We start from the raw sequence: 13,188 nt of genomic DNA, 5'->3' as shown, positions 1-13,188 counted from the left end.
CTTCGCGGTTCTGACAAAGACTCGGCGGTTCTGCCCTAGCTATGCTGATCTGTCCTAGACTCAAAATCTTGCTCTGCTATAATTCAATAAGCTAAACATATCAATCTGATAATTTGCAAATATGAATGCAATAAAATAAAGTATGTGATTTAGGGAAACTCAAGTCAAACCTAACTCGAGTTGTGCAATCCCGAATCAACATTTATTTATACCTTTGTCTTCCCGGTCTGACGAAGACGAAGTCTTGTATTCTGATCTATCCATACCCAGTCTGGCAATGACAATCGTATAATTACAATATCAGTATATATCTCAGTTCAAAATCTGTTCTGATCAATACAAAATCTGATCACTGTCAACGACATAATAATACAATCTCAATCAATATTTAATCTGATCAATATCAATCTACTGATGTTTCGACGGCATAACAATACAGTCTCAATAATCCCGTCAATTTCAACATCACCGATATAATATCAAAATTCATAATCAGTATCAGTACAATTCATAATCTGAATAATAACACAACTCTGATATAGACTCTCAACTAAATCAACTATGAAATTCGTAACAATTTCATAAACAGTCTATTCTTTAATCTGACTTCAATTATACAATGCCTACTGTAGCAGAAACATCATATCTGATTCGTATTCAATTCTGACAATATCATAAATTCGAATCATCTCGAAACGTAATAAAACTTACGTCCAGTTGTAGCCTGCGTTGATAGAAATTCAGTCCTGTAATCGGATTCAAAATCAGACGGGCGAATTTCACGTAACTCACGATTCTTCGTACGAAACTTGGAGCTTCACTCGGCTCTTTCTTTCCTTCATTCTGATGGATTTGCATGTAGGTATATATATATATATATATATATATATATATATATATATATATATATATATACATGTTCCTTAGGTAGGAGGCAAGTGGCGTTGTGCATGTTCTGCACGTTGCGCGCATATGCGCGCACAAAGTCGCGCATATGCGCCGGTAGTTCAACCAGCAGTTGGCTCGCGCATATGCGCCGATCATTCTGCCCAACCCGCGCATGTGCGCCATCTACGTCGCGCATATGCGCCGATCATTCTGTACGTTCCGCGCATGTGCGTGCATTCAAGTCGCACATGTGCGCGCATGGTTCTGTCTTCCTCGCGCATGTGCGCCCATAAATGTCGCGCATGTGCGCGGGGACTTCTCTTTGCACCTCTTTTGATTTTCTTTCTTCTTTCCCAGTCCGATCCGTTCCGTCTATACTCATGTCAATTATCACCAAAAAATGATAATAATCATTGCCAAATCATTTCGGATTGACAGGATAAATTTCTCGGGCCTTACATTACATAAAAACGATATAACTAAACATATTCTCCCTAAGTTCTTCGCATTCACCCTGGAGCTTGAGAAAAATAAAGATATTGATATCGTTTCATTCAATCAAGTGAAAACTCATCAGATCTCTTCACAAAGGCACTTCCTACTACAATATTTAGAAAGCATATATGTAACCTTGGGATGCTCAATCTATGAAGTTTGTGAAGAATCGTTCATGTTAACATGATGGGGAGTTTACGTGATTGCACTATTTTTCTTTACTATGGTTTTATTCCAATAGATTTTTCCTATTAAGATTTTTAACGAGACAATATAAAGTTATGTAATGAAGTCAATCATTGTATCATGGTCATCGTCAAAAAGGGGAGTGTTTAAAACAAGAGTTGAAAATATTGAAAATTAGTATGTGATGATGTATGTATTGATGTAATTATTTTTGGATTATTTTCAAAGAGATTCTATAAATAGGTCTCTCAGTTTGTGAAGTAAATATACAATTGAGTGGAGAAAATTTTATAAAGTGTGTAGTTTAATATATTTTGTGAGTTTGAAATTTTATTTTTCACCGTAAATTTTTATTTTCAACACTGACCAAATTAAAAATATTTCGGATAATAATTATAAAGTGGCTTTGAAAATAATAACACAGACATACCCTTGGTGTATTTATTACAAAATATTCTTCGGCAAGAACCTGAATTTAGTACTCCACAATTATCTCGAAATTAATTGGAGAAAACAAGAAGACAAAAAGAGTCAACTTCAAAGATTCTTCAGAGTTCAAGTCCATTTGCTTCTTTTCAGCTGTTGATCTCCCGACAGTTTACACGAATCTCACCCGTGTTATTACCGGTCAACACACCAATCTTCCCCATCTTCACCATTGCATTAGAAAATTTTATATGCCAACCGAACAAATTTTGAGAATTCTGGATCACTTGGGATAATGTTTGTTGGTTCGTCAACAAGGTTTGATCAGAGGTGAACAGGCCTCGATTACTCAGAACTCCTCTATAGTAGCTCACGTCACTCGTAGCCGGGCTGGGCGGGTCCATAGGCACCACCAGATTCGGATTTGTGCTGCCTTGTGGGCATGCTGCCTTCAACTGGTTTGCATAATTGGGATCCAAGGTCGGATCTTGGCTAGTAGTCGAGTTGAAGTTGTAGAGCCTGTTGCTAAACGATGCGCAATGAGACCTGCCTATCGTGTGTGAACCTATATATACACTGTGAGTTAATTACTGGTATCTACAGACAAAAAGAGTAGAGGAGTAGTTAAAAAAAAATTACCAGAAAGGGTGACCATTTCTTCTTGAGTTAAACCCTTGTTTGCAAATGCTTGTGTGAGTTGATTCACATTGGATGTAGGAGGTGGCAAGTTTGCCAGTGCCTCAGAAGATAAAGACACTCTACCATCCTTTCTACCTGCAGGGACCTCGTATCCGAGTCCTCTGGTCTGCAGCGAAAACGAGAAAATAGCATGCAGTTTCAGGAAGAAATCATGGATTTTGTTGATTCAAATAATAATACTAAAAACTCAATTCGGAAGAAACTGGAGAAATGGTGTCCATTTCTTACTATCTCTACACTGTCTCTAGCTGCAAAAGCGAGTATATCTGCACATGAGACTTTGCGTGCACAAACGGCTTCTAGTCTGGCCTTCGCATTGTCGATCACTTCAAAACCTCGAAGGCTCGGATTATTTGGTGGCGAGTCCTTCTCTGCAGGGCTGGACGGGTTGACGGTGTCTATGAGAACTGATCCATCACATCCCTACACAAAGTATAAACCAAACATGCATGAATACCTTATATGGTTTCTTGACTTCCGATCCATTAGTAAGTTCTTGAATGGTTTTCAATATTCGACGCGAAGTTAATGAAAATATATATAAAGCAAACTGCATTGCAAGGCTTTGATACAAAAAAACATGATTTACTTTCATTAATGTCACGTTACGCAGCATTTGGAATAAGTAGGAATTGAAATTTACCCTCACGAAACAATCATGGAAATGCATTCTAACAAGGCCAGCAGCCACTCCATTATTCTGAATGAAAGCATTCAGAACTTCCTCCTTTACAATGCGCTCAGCCGAGGGACACGAAAACCGATAAAACCCCACTTGAAGCTGAGCTTCTGTTCCGACATTGTAAAGACAAAATATAACCAAAAACCCAGAAAATATTACTTGTTTTGTACCAATCATTTTGCTTAAAATCGATCAGTTTCTTTTTCTTTTGATTGTTTATAGCATTATACAAGGAAGCTTGTTTATAGGCAGCAATATGGACAACTATTCATGCATCGAGTACCATATTTGGTGCAGAATGACACGGAAATATACTGTAAATGTCGTTTTAACTTGTTAGGATATAAGAAAAGACGGAATATGTCAACTGGATTAAGTTTGAACGTGCGTTGTTACGCGTTAATCATGGCTAATAAATTACTATATACATGTATATTAGTCCTAAAACGTAGTTTTCATGCAAGAACAGGACAAAGTAAATCCATTTCTATTGACTTTTGGGTGCATTATAATACAAAATTAGTTGGAGTAGATAATATATGTGCTTAGTTATAGTGAGTCAAGTGGGCCTGATGTTGCCATTTTTTTCCAGGGTCAGTAGCAAAGCGGATTCTGTGAGAGAACGCAGATACAGTAGGAGGCCATTTTTTTAAAAAAAAATGGTTCTGGAAATTTGCCAAATCCGATTTTCCCAAGGAGTGATGACTTTTGACGTATTCAATGTCAACACTCAGATGGTCAAAAGTTTATATATATAGTATAAATCATTTTAGAACTTTTCCGTCACAATAAAGAAAACGGTCCAAATTTTTTGATCATGAGATTATAATACAAAAAAAAAAAGTTGCTATAAGTGAGGTTATAAGAATTAAACATATTCAAGTTTGCTCCTTAATTGTTTTTATTAGCTAAATTAGTGCAAAACTTGAAATTGTCAACCGAATGTAGAGTGATTTGTGTAAAATATTTCAATAAGCTGATTACATAAATTATATATGTTTTTTGTTTAATATTGAATCGAGATTATAATTTTGCCAAATGTGTGGGTATGGATTTTTTTTAGAACACTTTTATCAGATCTGCAACCTGAAGATAACAAAACTCATAAAATTATGTTAACAAATTTGAAGTAGATGTAAGAGAGAACTTTTTATCCTTAAGGAGATTTGTCTCGTACAAGATACTCACGGGATATGGTAATCGTCTCTCAAAATACAATGAATTTCAACTTGTGATAGCCACATTACAAATCACAAATTTAATAAACAGAAATTGTATAAAAGTCTCCTTTAAAATAAATAAGAAATGCAAACATACGATGAATGCAAATATCTTCAGAAATGTGACAACTGACATGTGAAGAAGACATTTCATAAAATGATGTTAAACTAAAACGACGTGATGTTTCAATCATATGGTTTTCTTAATCCATTAAACTGATGAGAACCATAAAAAGAAATCATTCGGATGAAATGGTACCAGAAAAAATCGAAAAATCATACAAATATTCATAAAACAAGAAACGTGGGTCCCTTCACGCCGGGGCTTGGGCGGACTCTGTGTAGGGGCCCTCGAGGGTGGGATTCACCTTTTTTTTTTTACAAGAAACGTGGGTCCCCCGGAAAATCCGAGCAGTAGACCGGGTGCTCTAGCGCGTCCCCTGCTGTCTGGGCACTTCCCAAACAGCTTTTGGAGCGCCGGTTTTTTCCTCCAATTTTTTTTTTCGAGTTTTCTATTCTACTTTCTTAATTTACATATTCATGAAACTCAAATTAAGGACACCAAAGTAGGGAAATGACATCACAACTAAATAAGAAAAATCATATGATTCGAGTACAATAATAGAAGAGAAGGAGAGAGAAAAATATAAAATAATTCGATGATTCGATGAAAGTTTAGGAAAATATCCGATAGCTAACTGCCATGATATCATTCATATCAACGATATCAAAATTTATAACCAAATATAGACTCGAATTACATTAAAATGTTAAAGAATTTTGGTGAAAATAATTGAAACAGGGTCAAATGTTTTAATTATCCTGAGATGTGAACCTAACAAATAGAAGTAGACAATTTTAGCCGTATTTGATATAATACTCGCACTCGACTTAATGAGTCAACTGTAAATAACATCAACTTCCGAAACAGCTAGCTTATCAATCAGTGCGCATACCGACGATGAACAAGTTTGCATATCTGCAAGAACTCTTTATACACATTGCATAGAAAATCTTAAAACTCTTTTTAATACATAACATTTGTTTAATGCCATTAGTGCTTAAAACCCAAAGAAAGGAGAGATTTCATGCAACCCACTTGGAAGCTCCACTGGTCCTAACTAAATGTACGAGTTCCTCCATTCAAAATCACTGTCATTACATTTCACAACAGAGAGTATCATGCTTCGAAGGATTACGAAAGGCCGAAACAGACTATTAGAAGTTTTTCCATGCGAAATCATCTTTCTTTACATGTTCCCAATCTGAAGATAAGCTGCTATCAGGTAGCCTACTGTACCATTGATTCATCATCTTTCCATTGTTGAATGAACGCATCATTGGATCATCGGGCACAGAGAAATGAAGTTCTTTCGGAGAGCCGTATCCACAATCATCTAACTTTGATCCAAATTCGTGTTCACTGAGACTTCCAGTTTGTTGGGGTTTTGGAGACAAGTAGAAGACTTCAGCTTCTGATTGAGCATTCTTGACTGCTGCAACGTTTTTCTTACCAAAAAACTCAAAATCAACCTGTTGTTCCTCTTGTACATAGATTCTTGAGCTGGCCGCTCGAGACTGCAAGATATTGAATCTGGCCATGACGGATTCAGCATGCTCATCGTTTACATTCTCAGTGTGCGGTTCCTCTTCTTTATTAGTCGATGTGAGGCTGTCCTCTCGTGGTTTCATGGCATTTGAACTCACCAGGACGGGTTCTAAATCATCACAGTTGGCCATTTTAAGTTGTTGCCCCTTTCCTATATTAGTATATGACAGGTCATTTTCTCGAGATTTTCGAGATTTCAAGATATTGAATCTCTCCATGATGGATCCCGCATGCTCACAGTCACCCATCTCCGATTGTTGTTCTTTTTCCAAATTTATCGATTCAATGTTATCACCAAGAGATTTCAAGATTTTGGATCTGGCCATGATGGAAGCCTCGACATCGTCAACATTCTCCGTCGTGCTAGAATTGAAAGAATTCTTTAAGGCTGAACTCGGACTAGTTCCGCCATGAGTGTTGGGAGTCAGCTTGGAATCTGTGTTTGGATCAGGCATAGATCGAATTTTTGACATCATTACTGCAACATCTTCACTTTCTGAGAAAATGAAAAGCCAAGATTGATAGAAAGCAAAAAGGTAGCAAAAATTCAATCAGAATGTAAATGTAACCTTTTAAAGTGTTGGCTTCAATTTTACCCATCTCAATCTTCATTTGGTCAAAGCGAGCTTTATAACCGATGGAGCATAGATTAGCTTCTGCCTCGAGCCACAAGCTCTTAAAGAGAAGTGCTTGTGAGGAAATTCCTTCATAGCAGTGAAAATTCTCTTCAAGGATTTTTTTTATAGCCTGCAATCCGGAACCCATAACTAAATTAGAACATATTTAACAATCCAATTGCACACAGGATTTCCTTCTCCTTCCTATTTGCAGCAGTGACTTGATACAAATTATATTTTCAAACCCAAAATTTGTAACAAATAGCAATACCTTGGTCGTATCATCATTTCTTTTTATACCTTCTCCCCTCAATGGTGAAAAAACTAGTGATTCATTTGTCTTCCCTTCACCCATATGTATAAAATCAGGCTGGAAATGAGAGTTAAATGTTTCATTTGTCGTAGAGGGCCCGTCAGAAATCTTATCCTGAAGAAAAACATCATAATATGATTAATTATCCAAGCAACAAGATATTTTTTAGATCATATGATCAAAGACCTAAAACATGAATTTCGATATTCAGGAGAAAATACAGATGCTAGTAAAACCCATGCAGTGGAGAAAATTAGAATGAGAATAAAAAGAGTGTATAAGAATGAATCCTGAAGGAAAATTGAATCTCTCTGGACAGTTTAGCAAGTTCATAAATGACAATGGATTACCACACTATGAGACTCCTCAATGATGGCTGACGTATCTCGGACACACTTCTTTAATTTAGGCTCATTAGTTCCCTGGTCAATATTAGTTCTCATGCAGGCATTGAGATTGCTAATTATACTCTTGATAACCTCCATATTTTTTTCTTCAAGGGCAGAACATGCATCATGTGAAAGGTGACACAGAAGCAACTCTGAAAGATTGTGTGTCGTCTTTATCATTGTCTGAACATCAAATTTTGTATCTCGTAATGGTTTTGCACACTCATATCCAGCTTCTTGAGAAGAAGGTGAAGCTAGAACCTTCTCTGCTGCACAAACTGCCACTGAGCCACCTTCAGAGACGTCATTGAGAGTCAGTCCAACATCATCTTCAACATTCAGATGCTTTGTGTCTAAAAATTTCACATCAAAACTGCTCACAGAGTTCCTTGGTTGGCTAGGTTCATTATTCTGGAAAATAGGTTGATCGCTCATCTGAATTCCATCACTGCTCATCATAGTCAAGGTCCCAACAAAGGCTTTTGCACCATCTGATAATTTTTGTTCTCTGTTCAAGGAATTGGCAGTAAGGGTACCTTCTAAAGAGTACCCACTATTTCTTCCACAGCTATTGTCATCATTATTGCTGCCTTCACCACCCCTTTTACAAAAAGCTCTTGCAGAATCATACAAAGAGCGGAGATTTTGATCGTAACATTGATCCAAATTCTTTTTAAGAGAGTCTTTAGATCCAACGTCAGATGCAGAAAATAATGAAGGTGCTCCTTTCCAACAGGGTGAATCCACAGATGGGTTGCGACGATCAACAAAACCTGAAGAATCCAAGGCAGTAGTACACTACTTGATTGCTATCACAAGACACTTGAAAAGCCGCTTGAAACATTTATATCTGGTAATTGAGATCCAATTCTGGCTTTGAATTCACGAGGAAAATTATCCTTAGATTGCATAGGACCAGCGAATTCTTTCCCTGAAGCAGGTAAAAGGAAATTCTCTTTTAAATAATAGCTTGGAATCGGGCTAGAATCTTTTCTCTTTGAGGGACCGGACTTCTCAAAATCTACAACCGCAACATTATCAGTATGAGTGGTTCCATAAGAAGTAACATCTTTTCCCAAAAAATCACTAACAGAAGGTGGCGGCCTACTAACCACTGCAGAGGAAGGTCTCATAATTGATACAGAACTAGGGAAGGAAGGATCAAAAGGCAAAACATAATTTTCATATGGACCGCACAAGTTCTGAAAGTTAGAGACGTTCTGGTACATTTCACAGGATCGGCCTAAAGAATATGATTCCGGAAAGATAGAACCGGATACTGAAATACATGGTTTAATACAATCATAGGGAAGCAGGTCGGCATTTTGCTGAAGAATTGGCTTATCTTCCAATTCCCAGAGCGAGCTGTCCACGACGCACTTCATTGTCAGAAACTCTGTTCAAATTTCCGCAATGAATACCAGAAACTTCTTGAGATTTTTGGCCGAATGAAATGTCATATATTCCTGAATTATACAGCAAAGAAACTCATATTACATCCATAGACATCCACGTTCATATTCAAAAACACACATAAAGAGAGAAAACACATTCGGTTGAACGTAAAATGCATACCTTGGGTTGCTTGAATTTTGTAACTATGTGAACCACCGACACTAACATTCTTCGAAGAGAAATCTCCGCCAAGTCCTACTGTTTTGACCAGCATACCATCATTGAACCCAACATTATCAGCCCATCGAGGTCCATACTCCAAATCAAACAAGCTCTGATTATAACCAAATTGGGATGATGCGGAAAGTCCAGAAGGAGATTTCGCATTGCTACTTTGCCCATCATACTCGTTGATGGTGCTTCCTTCACCAATCATAGGAGGGACACTAGGAGAATAATAAGGCTTCACTCCACCACCATAAACAAATGCACTGTCAGACCAATGGATACCAGACGAACCAAGATATATTGAGTCTGAAATTTGGTAATCATTTAATGGCATGCTTGTTGTTTCGGTGGGATGGATATCCAGCTCATGTCTAGGTGCTGAAGGGCTGGCATATTGGCTAGTATGACTATAGGGTTCAACAGCATAAGACAATTCTGAGTAATTTAAAACAGGGTTTGAACTGAGAATAGGGTTCAAATTCAATCTATCAACAGTAAAAGGGGGTGCTAGAGCTGACAAATTTGAGATGGAAGATGAACAATTTTCTCCTGATCCTTCGCCCAAAGACCCAAAACCCATCATTTCTGGATATGAATTCCAAAAACTGGAAACAAAAAAAAAACAAACAAACAAATTCACATGAAAATGATGACTGGTGGCACACTGATTCCAATAAACAGGAAAATCTTTGTGAAAATTAGGTCAGATAAATCCTAATTAAACAATTGCTTAAAAACCAATCAGAGAAAGATAGTCAGCAGAACTAACACACACTAGTTTCGATTAATTAAACAACAATCCCAAATAAACATCGATTACTGAGATGACTGAACAACAGGAATAACGATATCAATAAAAAAATTAAGGGAGAAATTGAAGGGGAAAAAACCTGAGAAAGAAATTCAGGAGATTTCTCTCTCTCAGCGAAATCGTGTTTCTTCAATAAGGGAGTGGTTGCAAAACGTAGCGTAGCGATGCCTTCAGAGCTGGGGCTTCTATTCGGTAGGTGAAAATAATATATTAGCAAATAGTCCTTCAAGTAGTACATATATATTTCTTAGACCTTCGTTAAAATAACATTATCAAAAAACGACAATAATCAGCTTAAGCTAAATGGTTACGAGTACCGATCCCAATAGAAATAATAATAATTTAACAATTATTATCACTCATGTTTAATAGGAAAAAATAGATATATTTATATGGAGTTTTATTTCAATGATATTGTTTGATGTATTATTTGCTAGCTCAAATATATGCCCAATGGCTATGAATAGTCAATTCCACCAAATGTTTAACATTTTGGTACCTTATAATTCTCACCCGATTGAGACTAAGCATATTTGGTGGATCAGTCAAATTATAGAACACTAATTCAAAGGTATTATAACCCGCTTCAATTACTTTTACCTGACTTTATTACCTCGGCTCGAGAGTAATACCTCGAGAGAGTTCATCGAGCAGTTTAATTTGGATAGTCTATAATCCGACCCGAGTTCAAACATGTATGGCAGTAAATAAAATCTTATACGTATCAAACTTTGGAATAAATCTTCGGTGATAAGGGAAGAATCCTAAGAACGTCAGGCATACTATTCAAATCTATAACTCACCAAAGATAAAACAAGATCAGCACAAATCTGATATTCAAGACAACTTGTCGTATTAGAAATTCTTATCATATAAGGTACTCAGTTCCAACTCTATAAATACCAGGTATTTCCTACTATTTGATTCATTCATTGTTTTACACATACAATATTATATTTTCACTTTCAAGTTTGCTCTCCGGACTGACTTAAGTATAAAAAGGAGATACACCGGAAATACTTCTGGTACCTCCCAACGTTTGTTCGTCTGTGCAGGATCCAACCGAGTTATAATTAGCTCTGCTATAATCAGCTATGCCATATCCCGGTCAGTCATCTATTGATCTAAACATTTGTGCTCGGATAACAACATATCGAAAGGAACATGTGGAAGTATTTGTCTCAGCAGACCGAATCCGAAGTACGTGAAATCTTCGACATCATCACATTTTATATAAAAAAATATTTAAATTAAATTTTAACAATTGATTGTTAGATTTGTTGTTTTTTATAAAAAAAAAAATTAAAAATAAAACTATGGGTCGGCCGTCATTAACCTGTGGTCGGTTGAGGTTTTTCCAACCAACCAAACCGACATGACGACCCTCCTCGCCCCATCACGTCCTATTTGACGATGGGTCTGATCAATCCGTTTTGACATGATTTAACTAATCTTACAATCTTATTTAAAAATGGGCATGTTAGATGATCTATTTAGTTTGAGACTCATATATCTACGTAGAAGGATAATAATGATATTTGCACTCAATTTGATGTTATTTTCACTCTACTTAATAATGTATAAGGTTTATTTACAAATGAAATACAAATAACAAAATATTAAATGTAATAACTCCATAACATAGGGTCCTTTGACTAGGTAATGCATGCAAACAATTAATATGGCCCGAATTTTATTAGAATCTTATTTATACTTACTATAATTACTATATTATATTGCAAAAACTCATGACATGCTTGATACAAATGAACGAGGTTTCAATAGAATGAACATTCTCATCTCGTTTTTTTTATACTCATATAATTAATATTGCATTGAAATTGTTCATAGCATAGAAATAGTCATTCACATTCCTCATTTACTCATCAATTTATATATTTATAAAATGTTTTCCTTAATATAAATATATATCTTAATAATAATAAATTATTATTTGTTAGAATTTTAGTTTCGGAGTTTGACAAACTGAACGTAAAAAAGTTGCAGAACTGATTAAGTCAACTGAAGATAACTGAACTGAAAACATGTAACTGATAGTTAAATGCGCAAATATTCAAAGGCAACTAAACTGATCAAAGCTAACTGAAGCTTTGTAGTCAACTGGACGATCAGTTAAGACTGATCAGTTACACAATAATCAGTTAATCATATCGGCTATAAAGAGTCAACTGATAAATCAGCTTGACACGTCATCAGTTATGAGCGAAGCCAACAACCGACAGTTTGTACAAAAGCAGTCTGCAACTGATAGTGGGAGAGCCGCATATCAGAATGTCTCAGTGTACGATTGTCAGAAGGATAATGAGATGTCCATACAAGACCAATCAACGGATATAATTATTTGAATGTATTCATTGTTACCGTTGGAGAATAAAGCCTATAAATAGTCGAGAAGATCAGATGAGAAAGAGATTTTAGCGCTCACATTCATTCTTGAGATAAACAGCTTTTTTAAAATCAGTTACAAGAAGCTCACACTCATCAGATTTATTAATAGCATTAAGACTATATTTTTAGCACCAACATAAGCACTCATTGTTATTTTATTCACTTTTTTAGATCAGTTGTGCTTAACAAACATATCAGTTGTGTACTGATAAAATTTGTAAAGATACTAAGAGTTTCAGTTTGGCAGTGTTAAGTCCAAACTGAAGTGAGTTATTACAGTTGCTGTAATTAATCAAATTCTTTTATTAAATATCATATCCTTGATATAAAAGGGGTGACATAGGAGCATTTGAAGTCTCCGAAAATCCACAAATCTTGTGTTCTTTATCCTCAATTTTATTCAATCTGTCTTTCAGTTATATCCGCACTTTCATTAGTTAACTGATTGACATTGACAACAAGATTCGGGAAATTCAGTTTATCACTAAACTTATTCATTCATAGAAAAGTTTTGAAAATTGTTAATTTTTTATTCAACCCCCTCTAAACACTTTCAAACACCCAACCGATCCTAACAAGTGGTATCAAAGCAGTTGAATCTTGTTCTTAAATATTTTCCATCTACAAATCTGATTACCATGTCTTCCTTCAATAAAATTCCAGTGTTTTCCAGAGAAGAATTCGATGATAGGAAGATAAGAATACAGGCTCACTTAGCTGCACAAGATGATGATATACTTGTTGATTATGGTATATCTCAAATATTTTGGGCAGAAATAGTAAACATTGCATGTTATATTCAGAAGAGATCAATGATTAAA

At 35.9% G+C, this 13,188-nt stretch overlaps 2 protein-coding genes across 4 annotated transcripts; both read right to left on the bottom strand.

Moving 5' to 3' along the window:
• Positions 1-1,985: 1,985 nt before the first annotated feature.
• LOC140816624 (peroxidase 5-like) lies at positions 1,986-3,712 on the bottom strand. Of its 2 annotated transcripts, none has more exons than XM_073176001.1 (4): positions 3,338-3,712; positions 2,923-3,117; positions 2,635-2,800; positions 1,986-2,560 (listed from the first exon to the last, which is right to left on the bottom strand). In XM_073176001.1, the coding sequence occupies exons 1-4, from the start codon at positions 3,551-3,553 to the stop codon at positions 2,145-2,147; spliced, it is 993 nt and encodes a 330-aa protein (XP_073032102.1). In that variant the 5' UTR covers positions 3,554-3,712; the 3' UTR covers positions 1,986-2,144. The 2 variants fall into 2 exon arrangements, with proteins under 2 accessions (XP_073032102.1, XP_073032103.1); XM_073176002.1 differs by lacking the exon at positions 3,338-3,712 and adding an exon at positions 3,284-3,331.
• A 1,808-nt stretch (positions 3,713-5,520) lies between these two features.
• Positions 5,521-10,158, bottom strand: LOC140817218 (uncharacterized). Of its 2 annotated transcripts, none has more exons than XM_073176862.1 (6): positions 10,038-10,158; positions 9,100-9,752; positions 7,486-8,990; positions 7,094-7,249; positions 6,775-6,952; positions 5,521-6,701 (listed from the first exon to the last, which is right to left on the bottom strand). In XM_073176862.1, the coding sequence occupies exons 3-6, from the start codon at positions 7,981-7,983 to the stop codon at positions 5,815-5,817; spliced, it is 1,719 nt and encodes a 572-aa protein (XP_073032963.1). In that variant the 5' UTR covers positions 7,984-8,990; positions 9,100-9,752; positions 10,038-10,158; the 3' UTR covers positions 5,521-5,814. The 2 variants fall into 2 exon arrangements, with proteins under 2 accessions (XP_073032963.1, XP_073032964.1); XM_073176863.1 differs by having other exon boundaries at positions 6,802-6,952.
• Between the last annotated feature and the right edge of the window lie 3,030 nt (positions 10,159-13,188).

The sequence above is a fragment of the Primulina eburnea genome, chromosome 16 (assembly GCF_022965805.1).
Source record: "Primulina eburnea isolate SZY01 chromosome 16, ASM2296580v1, whole genome shotgun sequence".
Classification (NCBI taxonomy): Eukaryota; Viridiplantae; Streptophyta; class Magnoliopsida; order Lamiales; family Gesneriaceae; genus Primulina; species Primulina eburnea.
This window is presented reverse-complemented; position numbering and strand designations above follow the sequence as displayed.

Bases quoted from the DNA above. Each gene is read 5' to 3' on its own strand.
- LOC140816624 (XM_073176001.1), bottom strand. From the start codon at position 3,553: ATGATTGGTACAAAACAAGTAATATTTTCTGGGTTTTTGGTTATATTT. The intron at 3,118-3,337 runs GTAAATTTCAAT...TACTTTGTGTAG, and splicing joins TCCATGATTGTTTCGTGAGG to GGATGTGATGGATCAGTTCT. The intron at 2,801-2,922 runs GTAAGAAATGGA...TTTTCGCTGCAG, and splicing joins CTAGAGACAGTGTAGAGATA to ACCAGAGGACTCGGATACGA.
- LOC140817218 (XM_073176862.1), bottom strand. From the start codon at position 7,983: ATGATGAGCAGTGATGGAATTCAGATGAGCGATCAACCTATTTTCCAG. The intron at 7,250-7,485 runs GTAATCCATTGT...GTTTTTCTTCAG, and splicing joins TTGAGGAGTCTCATAGTGTG to GATAAGATTTCTGACGGGCC. The intron at 6,702-6,774 runs GTTACATTTACA...TCATTTTCTCAG, and splicing joins TGAAGCCAACACTTTAAAAG to AAAGTGAAGATGTTGCAGTA.